Source organism: Pundamilia nyererei, unplaced genomic scaffold (assembly GCF_000239375.1).
Source record: "Pundamilia nyererei isolate P.nyererei 1_Seehausen unplaced genomic scaffold, PunNye1.0 scaffold00068, whole genome shotgun sequence".
In the NCBI taxonomy this organism is placed as follows: domain Eukaryota; kingdom Metazoa; phylum Chordata; class Actinopteri; order Cichliformes; family Cichlidae; genus Pundamilia; species Pundamilia nyererei.
In genome coordinates, this window is record NW_005187469.1 from 331,996 (window position 1) to 345,174 (window position 13,179).

The 13,179-nt window shown below is 41.0% G+C and overlaps 1 protein-coding gene across 1 annotated transcript in view; it reads right to left on the minus strand.

Annotated features, from left to right (window-relative positions):
* The window catches only part of usp43a (ubiquitin specific peptidase 43a), a 116,906-nt gene extending 105,097 nt beyond the window's left edge, over positions 1-11,809 (minus strand). Inside the window, exons 1-2 of the mRNA XM_005736218.1 lie at positions 11,163-11,809; positions 1,438-1,590 (exon numbers count right to left, since the gene is read on the minus strand). Coding sequence (XP_005736275.1) covers positions 1,438-1,590; positions 11,163-11,777 — 768 coding nt within the window. The 5' untranslated portion in view covers positions 11,778-11,809. The remainder of the gene's footprint in view (positions 1-1,437; positions 1,591-11,162) is intronic.
* Between the last annotated feature and the right edge of the window lie 1,370 nt (positions 11,810-13,179).

The following is a 13,179-nucleotide window of genomic DNA, read 5'->3' on the forward strand; positions in this document are numbered from 1 at the left end:
AAAATGTAGCAGTAGAAACTATAGTTGCCATAAAATGTGACATGTCTACCATTTGTTCCCTTTAACCATATCACACCTAGTTCTGGTGTGATAGTTCTAATTCTCCACATGCACGGTAGCAAGGTGAGCATCCCACATCAGAGACAGAGACAAGGACACGGAGAGTGTGGGAATGAATGACTGCCACTTCAGCAGCTTCAGAAAACAGTCACTGCACACAAAGATTCATTTCAGACCAACTGCAGCTGAAAGAACAAAACCGTTCTGACCCTTCACAGATTCAGCTCCACTTGGAGCAGAGAAGATTTAAGGTCTGTGGTGAAGAGACAAATTTCCCCCAGAAATATTTCTTTTCTTACCCATGTTCCTTAAATAAAATGAAAACCATGATTAAGACTGCCACATTAACACAAGACTGCATCCCAAAATACATTTACTGGCATAATTTAACAGTGCTTTGTTTGTTTGTTTGTTTGTTTGTTTGTTTGGGTTTTTCGTGAAATTCACTTCTGCAATTTAAATTTGATCACACTGTTAAAACAAATTTGATGGATTTTAGTGCAACCTGGAAGTGTCAGGTGTAAGTATATTTGTAGAAAGTTGTCACTTTTGTGTGTGTTTAAAAAGAAATCGAATGAGACCAAGATTCAGCTTTGGACTAAAGCTGATCACAGCTCATAACAGTCATATCAAATTTTTAAAATAAAATTGGAAATGATCAGAGAAATGGGGTGTCTGAGAAATCTTAACAACTTGAGTGAGCAATGAAAATAGATCCAGCGCTGTCCCACTACTCCAAACTTGCAAGAGTCAGCAAAGCATACCTGTGACTGGGGCTATGGTAACCAGCTTAAGCAGAAAGTTGGTGATCGTTGGCTTTAATAAAGCTCCAGCCCAAAGGAAGGTATCTGATCTTGGAGCCAGTTTAATCCTATATTTTTGTGGTTATTGGCTTTAAATGTTCTTTTAATTGAAGAACTTTACAAGTGCTCAGTGGATACAAAAATCTGCTGTTTGTTACTTGAAGCATTGGGAAAAAAATCTGAATAAAACTCAAATACTAAATAAACTCAGAAACAAATACAGGTTTGCATATTAATAATTTATAATACCACGTAACATTGCAGATATGTATTTATTCAATTTATCAAGGCTGTAATGGTAAAAACTAAGGAGTTGAATGTGATGAATATAACTGAATATAACTAGTATTGAATTTATACATTTTTTACACAAAGAGATCCAAGGTACTAACAAAATGAAAACAGTGGCCAAGACCCAAGAGGAGATTATGTTATTATTTTACTAAAACTTCTGTTTCTGAAGTATTTAAAATTTTTACTCTATTTTTTAACAGTGAAGTAACTGGCCTGAATAACAAACAGTGATTTCAAACCAGACAAGGCGGATCAGTAAAAACCGGTGACGCAGACTTACCTTGGCATTGGCTTTGGTCTGGGTGCTGCTGTTGTTGTTGTCAGGGCTGGAATTGGCATCTTCATGAACTCTATCTAAAAGCCAGAGGAGGAACTCGAGGGCATCATGCTGAGAGTTTCCACGAAACTGAGATGCATATTTGGCCACAATGCTCTGTGGGATGGAGAAACATCACAATTAATCTGTCTTTCCAGGTGATTTCTAACAAACTTTGACTTTTGCATTTATAAATTAGTTTTGGTTTGGAACACTCAGGAGGGAGACAGCAAAACAGCAATGCTTTTCCGTCTGTCATGATCAGATAAGTCATACTAAAACATCCGTAAGACATTAAAAAAAGATGTTTTCCTCTGTAGTACAACCCAACCTTTGTCTAGAATATAAAAGCCATTGTTTTTAGAACTTTATAAACTAAGTAAGCATTGTCAAACTTAATGAGATTTCCTGGAACTAAACAGTACAATACAGGGATGACAGCCTTTTATTCCTTTTATTATCCATGTATTATTGCCAAAAAAAATATCTTCAAAAGCCAGACAAGTCCTTGAACAGCATTGTTTGGGCATATAAAGCCAAAGAACCCTTATCAGAAAGCCAGGATGAAAATAGGGTGGAAAAAGGCTTGGTATGTCTCATGCTCCCGAACGTAATAAACAAAAAACATGGTATAAAAGGCAGAAGAGGGAGTATAATGGCATGGGCATACATGGCTTTTAGTGGTACTGGGTCACAGACAGCAGAATCGGGTCTAATGAATTCAGAAGTGCAGAGGGCTCATCATTCATCTCTCATCTCACACTCTGAAAGCAGCTCAGGAGTTTCTGAAGATAAATACGTGGAATATTCTGCACTGTTTGATCCACATTTCACTCACAGACACAGACATAAGTAAAGGCATCATAAACTACTACGAAGGCCAAAACTATTTTTTAATGCCAGCATCTTACAGACAGAGAAACATAAATTCTTGTAAGCAAAGAACAAAGTTCCACTCATTCAAATGTACTCCTAATATTCCTTCATGTTTGTGAAAAATAAAACTTCTTTAACTTTATCGTCACATCTTTGCTCTGCATATTTGATGCAGTTTTTATCAGGTGACGTAATCATGCATGGTGGTTTGATGAGCGTCATTGTCAAAGCCTGTAATACTTTCTGGTTTCACTCGAGTGATCTTAGGCAACACTGTGACTTCTGCCAATGCCACTTCTTCAGACTTCTAACTTGGAATTCATGGCATGTCAGTGCCACAAATGGATTGCCTTGGCTAGTGTGTCAAGACACCAACACCAAAGGACACATTGTGTGTATAGAGAGATGAAGGTGGCATCTGTTCTCAGTGTCATATAACACCCCAGAATGCAAACTCTAAGCAATTAGATCAGACTCTTGTATTAGACTCAACTCCCAACTGTCTCCCAATTCCAGCAGTATCTTCCCGTGCCAACAGCAGCACCCATCTGATATCCTCGTGTTGGTGTTGTTCCCACATCATCACAATAAATGTTGTTCCAGGTTCAACATTGCAAGTGACCAATCGCTTGTTGTGACGTAATACCTTTGCAAGCCAAGCCATTCATTCATTTATGAAATTCCAATGTTGCAAGGACAATATGTACAATGCTTATTGTTTATTAAAGAGCAGTATCTGAAATGCAAAGAATTCAAATTGCTGGATCGGCGGACAGAGGCGGTTTCTCGCAAGTTAAGTAGATTTTATTTACAGCATTTTTTTCCGAAGTCGCAAAAGTATCACGTCACATAAATGTGACCAACACGAGGATATCAGATCGTGCCATTCCCAACGGGCTCATCTTCTCTAGCAGCTGGTGCAAAGAGGTCCATTTGATGCCAGACAGGTATTTCTCCATTCCCCTTGACTCTAAGCAGATGGGTTTCTTTCAGACCTTAATTGATGAGTAAATAGATGTAACTTGAGCGGGGAAGAAGAGTGAATCCAAGCTGAAAGTCTTTAGCTTTTTGTAGTAGCATTTAAGTAAGATGAGGAGTTTTAATGGTTAGCTGTTTGCTAAAAGCTGGAGTGCTGGTTAGCTGTAGCGCCACCTTTTTTCATGCTATTCATGAACTTCACACATTTATATGCACTGCATTTCAAAAGGAGACTCACACAAACTGTATCCACAACATCGCAGGTGTTTCTTGGGGGGGAAAAAACAAAAGTCCAGTCTTTGCAATTCAGTTATGAGGAAGGAGTAGTAAATTTATGAGTGGAACAGAAAATGACAGACAAAACTGATTACCACTACACCAGGTGGCTACTTTGCTTTCTCTCAGTCACTCTTTCTCTATGTGTGACTGACAGCATCCAGGCTCTGCTCTGCACCTCATTAAAAATCACCACATCATACCTGCAGTATCCCAGTATCTAAATATAAACACAGGAGGGAGCCCCCTGCCTCCCCCCCATTCTATCTGACAGAGACAGCCCGCTAATGAGCTTCATCACTATGAGAAAGCACTGACAGGGGATGGAGGGATGTGGGACAGATGGAGAAAAGGATCGGTGGAGTAAGGGAAGGATGCTGGCGAAGTTTCAACAGACCAGTTAGTGTTCTTCTTCTGTCTCTTTATCAAAAGGACAGCACAGTTGTGGAAGGCCCAGAAAGGAAAAGTGAAAAACACAGGCAGCACAGTTTGTCAAAGCTATCAGCGAAATGAGAGAGGAGAAAATGCAAAGGACGAGAGAGGGAAGGAGAGTTTCCAAGGTTACAATAACGAGACTCAGTCTGGGCACTGAAAGCTGGTGGAAATCAAGGGGTTAGGACTTGAGTGCAATGGAAGTGCACTGGCCTCGCCTGCACTGTTGTCTCACGCTCATTTTTCTCTTTGTGTGCACGCGTGAGTCACAAAAGAGGCGAAGTTGTATTCGAAAGCAGCAGTTCTTGTATTTGATTTCTTGTAAAGAGGGAAATGAAAGAAAGGGCATTGTTTAAACTGAGGCAAGGTGGAGGTGAAAAGAAAAGAATAGCAGGTAGGTTGAAAAGTCAAGTTCCTCTGTAAACACCAGCAGTGCTCAGATCTGACCCATCCACAGCTAAAGAAGTATCGTAAGTGTTTGTAGAGTAAACACATCAGAAGTAGTGCAGGAGAGGAGAGCGGTGGGTGGAAGGGCCTGCTTTAGGGACCTTACTGAAAGAACTATTGATCAGTCTAGAAGAATCTTCTCCATCCACATACGACTGAGCGCCACTCAGTGCAGAGGGCACAGGGAGCAGTTCTCTTTATAGCTTGAAGCATGATTAGTTTCTCTCAATGAGTTTAATCCTCTTTTGTTATTGAAGAGCATGAATTAAATGTGCTGTTGGATCATCAACAGATTTAAACAGAGAGATATAAACTTTTTTACAGTATAGGAAGTTGAAAGTTTTCAAAAATACATTCGCAAAAGCTGAATTTCCCCTGGATGCTCCAATTGTTATTCTGCAGTCCACCAAAAGCCAATACTCTGCTTGAAAGAAAGTCTTGGCTGTTTATATAGCAGAGGAATAAAGCTATAGAGTCTAGGACTGTCGGGGTTTTTCACTCCCCAAAAAACAAAAAAAGAAAACACCAAAGAATTTAAAAGCACTGGAAAAAGATAGCAGAATGACAAAAGACAGCCATAAACCTGTGCAGTCTGCACAGCAGGGGTCATGACCTCCTGCGGTCAGCAGAGACAGGGCTGCACTCCACACTCAGACGTCTGTTTCGGTTTTGTATCTTGCAACCTTTCCTTCACCTCACACCATTACCCCCATCGCACATCCATCCTCCTGCTGTGTAAACGACAGATTAGAGTGCTGGCGGGGAAGGAATTTACTATAAACATACATCAAACAAATGACCCTCCCCTCTCCCTAAAAGAAAAAAAAACATTTACACCACCTCACCCCATCATGATCCAGCTTGACAAACAGGCTTGATTGGATTCCTTAGTGACGGTCAGAGAGTGATACTGACAAACCATTGCAAGGTGGAACCGTGAGAGGAACTGCACATGCTTTTGTTTTCCTGCATACACCTATCTTCCCCAACAACAGGTGTAGCTGGAACGGGGGGGGGAATCTCTCACTACTGACTGGTCCATTTGCTGTTTCATTTTTCAGCTGGTTCGTGTTGTCAGATCACCTTTGCTGTTGGAACAGAAGCAGGGCAGTTATCACTCTATACTGCTCGCTCTCCTTCCCATCATTCTGTTTCATCTATCACACAAACACGCACAAGTTCTCTGTCCTCTTTTCTTTGCCCGTTCTTTCTATTATCTTTTTTCTCTTTTCTCTCTATCATATAAGAAACATTCCCTCCACTAATCAGCAACAGCTGGGCTCCAGTCAGCCCAGCTAACCCGTAAACACGAGCAGACAAATGAGTCTCTCTCTTAGCATCTTAGCACCTGTCCCTCCCTGTCTCTTCGTTCCAGTTTCAATTTCTCTGTTAGAATATGTTTGTAATCATCCAATAAAGGTTAATGCGAGTCAAAAACGAACAAAGCCTGCATTTCTACAGCTACCCCCAGCATGAGATATCAGTGAAGAACAAGAAAGGGGAAGATATGTGATGAAAATAATCATTTCTGAGTGATTTAGTGTCTGTGCAGTTTTTCAAAGTGAAAAACTGCATTTAGACTTCTTAAGTTAACAAATCAGATCAACCCAAATGATTTAAGTTACACACATTGAGGAATAAGTGAAACTTAACTTGCGAACTTTTACTGAAATAACAGTGATCAGGCTGTAAATTGAAGCTGATAGAAAAGCAGGAAACTGCAATTCAAATACCCTTTTGAAAGTGTGCTTTACATGTGTCTGTGCTTTCCATGACTCAGGTAAAGCAGGCTCCCTTCTATGATTTGGCTATCGCACTGTCACACCCCAGTACAGTAAGTATTGATGCTTTTCCACGTCTTATGTCATTCGGTTTCAATATATAAATCATGACAGGGATAATAAACCTGGTGGGAAAAGGTGTCATACTGACACAGACTCCTCCTTGCATTTCTTTATTGTCTGTTGCCACAGCGGGTACATTATATTGCAGGTACAATATAATACAATACGACTCACTGAGTCGTGGGAATGCATGCTGCTTTCTAACAGCATATGGCGGCTTTGTTGTCGTACTTTTAAAAAGTCTAACTCCACTGTTGTGTGAGATGAAGTGTTTGAAGCTTCTTTTTTTAAATTTCCCTTCAACAGCTAAGACAGGTACTAAAGAGCGTATCTGTAGCCAGGTGTAAAATATAAAGATTATTACAGCACAATAAAGTATTTTATAATCATCCTGTTTATCCCACTTGAATCTAAAAGTAAAGCCCATCTGTTTTGCTGGGAAAAAAACAATGCTGCTCATCAAACTGGGATGATGCGCCATCGTGGCATTTCTGTGCTGCTCAGCGCAGGGAGTCCAGGTGGTGTACGTCCCCCCCGCTGTGTGCACAATGTATAGCTCTTCAGCACTGAAAGCGAGAATCAGACTGGTCCCCGAAGCAGAAATAAGACAAGGCAAACAAACCATCAGTCTTGCTGGTGTGCTTTACTGTCACAGACCTGTTCTCCCCAAAACAAACAAAACCACTTAAAACACCAGGCTCAGTCTTCCAGACTAAGCTCCCCCGGCCCCACAGAGCTGGATCCTGTCAAGTGTTTAAAAAAAAAAAAGATAATGATCCTTTCAGCATCTGTTAAAAGTAGTTATAGCACTGTTAATTGTTCAGGTTGGGAGTATAAAGCTGAAAAAAGAGAGAGCTTGCTCTGTCATCAAGTTAAACTGATGTAGACAACTTTTGGCCCAACCAATAAAATGAGATCTGATGATCAAATGTGCTGTGAAGCAGTAATGGCAACGCTGGCAATGCTAACCATTAGCTAAAGCTCTTCCATTAGGCTGATTAGTGTAATTTATAAGCAAGCGTGCGTTTGGGGGCACATTGGATAATTTACATGTGGTTATTATGAGAATATTATGAGCAGGTGGGCTACATTAAATAAGCTCTGAAGGAATTCTGTGAACATATAACGAGCATATCGAACAACAGTGGTGTTGAAGTTTAATGGCCAAGGCTCACCAATGGGGAAGCAGAAATTTCAAAGCACGTCTGTATTCAGATTTTTGAAAAGTAGCCCCGATTTCACTTGATATGCTATCACTTCTTTGGATTGCATGCTTGGATGAGGCCCATTTGCTACATATAGAATGTAAATTGACCTAGAATGTCAACGGAAACCTTTGTATGAGGTGTTGCCAGTCTGGTAGCTATACCTGCCCTCCATCAGCTTATCAGACACTTCCACACATTCTGACAGACTTGATCTGAATCTGCCTCTGATTCAGATCAAGCACTTCATGTGCTGAGATTTTGTGATAATTCTCAGCGTGTGGTGGATGATAGCAGCCACTTTAAGTTTAACTCATTATCGAAAAACGTCTTGTGTCACAGCTCTGCATAATTCTTCAAGGTGATAGACCTGACATGTAATCACTGACTTAACTATTTTTCTAAAAGCCTGACGTTATTCTGGTGTATTCTGAGCTGAGTCTCTGTGACTTCTAATTTCCGCTCATTCATTAAAGCCGATCTCAAACAAAGTAGAGTAATAAAAAGCATTGCGATAGCCTTTATCTCGGATATAAATTTCCTTTTTTAACCCACTTCATTACAAGCCAGTGACTCTCTTTAAATGCGAGCAAATTTGTCAATAACCGGCACATGTCAAGGCTGTCTGTTCCTTTCTCTAATTACAGACGAAGGGGTCTTGTGAGGATCACAAGGACGTTACTTTAGTTTGGCTGCAGTGTCTCTACCTCCCTCATTCGCTCACCCTCTGAGTGCACACCACTGGAGGCATCGCAGCAGGGGGGATCCTCTTTTCCAGGCCAAATGCACTCGCTACAGTAAACATCCTCTCTCCTGCTTCACTCCGGGATAGGCGGACCCGTACAAATCATTGTGTCAAGGCAATGGCCCAAGGAAAGGAAATGTGTGTGAAAGATTTGTTTTCCTTTTTTTTTATTACAGGCAACCATGAGAGTAATTACAGAAAAACACTTTCAAAGTACATTCTGACATTAACAGTTAATATTCATATGAGGATCTAATCATCATGCTGTGCACACTGTAGCATCCTTCTATTTTCTTCCCGCTTACCCAACCTGGGGTCTATTCCACTCGTCTTACATCCTAGACTGTCCAACACAACCCACAACACAACCCACAACACAACCATATATGGAAAAGAAATAGAAAAAACTTATAAAAGACTTGCATCAGATGTGGCCTACTTCATATAGTGAATCATATAAGGCTTATATGATTTACTCGTGAATTTTTCAAGGGATCTTATATCTGTTTTCACTCTTGTATGCTTTTCATACAAGTTTCACACAAGACAGATACAAACTTTATAAGATTTTTATATATCTTTTCCATGTGGGAAGGCTAACACACAGAGTACACAACCATGTGTTTTCTCATCTACACCTACAATCTACAACAATTAACCTAACAAGTCTTTAGACTGTGTGGAAGCTGTAGTATCAGAGGGAGCACGTAAACTCCATAAAGAGTCAGTTCAATAGAGATCAATATATTAAGTGTTTACTGTACGAATTTCTTTATGCAAGGCCTGTTATCTAGATCCAAATGATCTTTATGATGTTGCGCATACTATCTTCACGTATCAGACTTTTGACTGTTTTAAAAGACTCAGGCTACATTAGTTTCCCAAAGCAGGAGTTGATCTCCCGTTCGTGCAGACGCTCTTCAGTAATAATATCATAACCAGCTACCCTTTATATTTCTTGGACTGAAACACCATCAAGTTTTTCTTCTACTTGAATCATGACCTTTTCTCACAGCTTCAGCATGCTCACACCCAAGTTAGCTAGTAGAACATTGCTTATAAAGCAGATTTAATTCAAGGTGGAAGTGCAATGAGCAGCATTAGATGTGAGCAACCACAGAGACTGCAGGCAGAAATTAGCGTAAAGCTAAAATATGAAACACAATCGTTAAGCATTGTGATTAAAACACCACAAAAATAATGCACATGATTAAAACAATGATAAAATATATAGATATAAAAGATATAAAACAATTCATTAAAACAAGAGCAGCATTAAACCAATTAGAAATGAATAATACATGTGACTTAAATTACTGCTAATAATAATAATAATAATAATAATAATAATAAAGGATTAAATAAAATAATTAGGAATAGTAATAGTAATGTGTGCCTGTGTGATCACATATGTGTGTGCGTCTGTATGTGTCTGTGTATTACATACCTAATCACTCATAGTTTCCCTGTGCTACTGATATATCAGAGCAGTTTTTTGTTTTTGGTTTTTTTTTCTAAGTAATCCCGCTGATTGGCTACCATCCAACCACTCCTGAGAGAAGTCTAAGCCTCTACAGCTCCCAGTTACAACTGCAATGAGTAACAGGAGCAAGAAGCCTCTTGTGTGTAAGTGTTTGATCACTTGTTGTTTTGAACATCCTTAAATTGAAGAGGTAAAGCTTCAGTTATGAAGCAGCCCCTAATGAACCATCCTCTGCATTGAACACTTTGTGTTTGTGAGTCAAGACCGCGTGTCTTCTCTCACAACTCTGGGAATGCAGACAAACCACCTGAAGTGTAGGAACAGGTAAGCCAAGCAGAGATAACACAGCCTACGTGTAATCAGTAACCACATGGTTACCGAACTGCAACTACTTCAACAAACAATATCATAAAATGTCGAAACCATGAGGTCTTGAGGTTGTTTTATTATTACTGCCTGGGACAGAAAGGTTTACCACTGACCTCTGACCATATTCAAGCTCACACCTTTAAATTTTTATCCAAATATTTACCCTCGTTTCTTAATTGTGCTCATGATTTTTTTTTCATGTCTTTAGCTTATATTAATAAATGGACTGGACTGTAGTCAACATAATTTACAAAGAGTTTGTTGTGTAAGTATCTTTATGACTCTGTGTTCTTTATTATAATCAATCCAGACATTTTTTGGCAACTTCTAAAAAGTTTTAAGAAGTATTTTTAAACTTTTTGACAGGCGATCGCTTTTTGGGAGGCAACTTTGGTATGACATGCAGCTTGTGGCACTAAATGTGAAGAAAGTAAGAGATGAATGTGAATAAAAAGTGTAGCTTATAAATATGATCTCTTTTTTTTTCATGGCCGAGGTGACCTACCAGAGGAGCCTGTGGCACAAACTTCACGAGAGTGAGTAATCATGGCCCCTGCTGATCCTCTTCTAGCTTTCAGTGTGTTATATCTCTGTACCTTGTCTCCCTCAGCTGAGTGCAGCACGATCAATCGGCACTGATTTGGCCCACAAACACTGTCAGTGCAATAGGAGAAAACTATGTGGCTTCTAGTTAAGTGTATTAATATGATTTAAAACGCCCTAAGGTCCTGTAATTGTGGTTTCATTGTGCTTGAGTTTGAGCACTCTCTCTGCCAGTGAGCAGTTAATCAAATAGCAGCAACAACACTGGCACAGTTAGCAGCAGACTTTTGGGTTTCGGGGCCACTTGCAATTAGTTTAACCAATCAAGATGAATAACATGCCCACCGGGTGGAGAGTATTTGTTTCTAGTTGACACCGGAGTACCTGTTTGAGAACAACTCTCTTTATAGAAAACAGAAAAATCACGCCAGCTCTCCTCAATGGGGGAAGCCTAAGCTTGTTCAGTTCAGGTGAATCGTCTCCATCCTTACCTTGAACTCCACAGACAGCTGCGGCGTGTACTCCAGTGTCCAAAGCGCTCGAACCAGCGACGCCAGCTGCTCTGTCACCTCTCCCCTGGCGGTCTGCGACTCCGCTCCTCTCACCTCCCCGTTAACCCTCTGGAGGCAAATATCCGACTTATACTGCTCCAACCCGAGGTATTCGGCGAGCAGGTCCGTGTTGCTGAGGCACTGAACCACGGCGTTCATGAAACAGGTGTTGCCGTGGTTCTTCAGTCCCAGCACTCCCGGGGTCTTGTCGCCGTAGCACCACGACAGCCTGTCTTTCACCGAGCCGTGAATGGACGAAACCGTGGAGCTCTTCTTTACGGTTCCTTCCCTGGAGATCTGCGAACAGTTATCTTTAAAACCACCCGACGCGCTTTGCCCGAAACCGCCGTCGTCGTCTTCTGCGTCCTGCTGTTCCGCGTCGCCAAAGTGCGCTAAAGTGCCCAAAGTTTTAAGGATCCTTCCCATGAAATTCCCAAAAGATCGAAGCGATTTCCGTCTAGTAAACCTACCAGATTTGTATTTCTTCTCCTTTGGCTTCGTCGTTTTGGGTTTCATGGGTTGTCTTCTTACCTTGCTTTCCTTACGGGTATCCATGGCTCTATCACTTAAACGGACCGAGAGAAAATGAAACAGACTATCAACGCGCACCTGTCTGCCAGGCTGTCTACCCCTCCTCCTCCCCCGTCTCACTTCTCTCCACAAACCTCACTGCCGCGAAGCCAATAAGGCACATTATTGCTGATATTATCCCATCGACATCTCGGTGCGCGCGTTTTGTCGGGTGACGATCTATCTCTGCAGGAGCTACAGAGACGAGCGGCTCTCCTTCTTCCACATCGCAGGTTCATTTATACTTCCTCGTCGATGGCTCTCAGCGCTGGATCGTGCGCCTGGCGGTCTTTGACTCTCTCTCTCACCACCCCTGTTCTTCCCTCTTCTCCTGTCTGTAGGGTCTCATTGAATTGCCAAGGATCCTGTTTAACTGCCCGCCTCACAGGCAAGAATTTAATTAACCTGAATTAGACTGTAGGCTACCAACACAAATATGTATGTGGTTAAGTCATTCGCAACGGGTGGATGACAGGCAATTCAACTAGGCATATCTACTTTATTTCACTCTGAACAAGGAAGTTGTCGTCTTTAATAGGTGACAGGTACAGCAGTGTGAATCTGCCCCCTGTAGGACCAGTTCTAACATCACCTGCCAAAACATCTGCTGAGGGTGTCAGAGAAAGCAGCACCATCCACAATACCAAACTAAATTATAGACTACTTATAAACTGCTCAGAGAACAACTAAAAAATAAGTTTCCAGTATAATGGTAAATGGACTAGTTCTTATTGAGCATTTTCCAGTCTGCTTGAGCATTCAAAGTGCTTTAAACAACCCATTCATCCAAGCACTTCTCACACACACACATTCAGAAATTGCTATTTCTGCTGAAGAGCCTGTCCACATAGGTAGACCTGGTACACCTGTGCTATTTGCTCTGACAGACACCTGTTTGTGAAAGCCAATAGCATGTCTAATCAACCAATTATGATACCAACCCAGTGGATTTAGGAATGCAGACATGGTCAAAATGACCAGTGATGGTTCGAACTGAGCATCAGAATGGGAAAGAGAAGACCACACCCTGTGCCACTCCTATTAGCCAAGAAACAGGCAGAAAACCAATGCGACAGTTCACACAGGTTCACCAAATTTGGACAATAGAAGGCAGCTGGGTGATATGTCATGTTCATCCCATCCACCCATTTTCTCCTGCTTATTACATGGACCATTTCATAAAAACTAAGTTTACCTGAATCTGGTTTCTTGAACAATGATTTTACAGGGTTTCAATGTAATAGAGCAGCTTTGGGAGTGGAACAGAAGACTCACAACTGATTTGCAGCTAACAAATCTACAGCAATTGTGTGATCCTATCATGTCAATATGGACCAAAACCTCTGAGGAATGTTTCCAACAAGTTAAGCATGAGTTAAGTTATGGC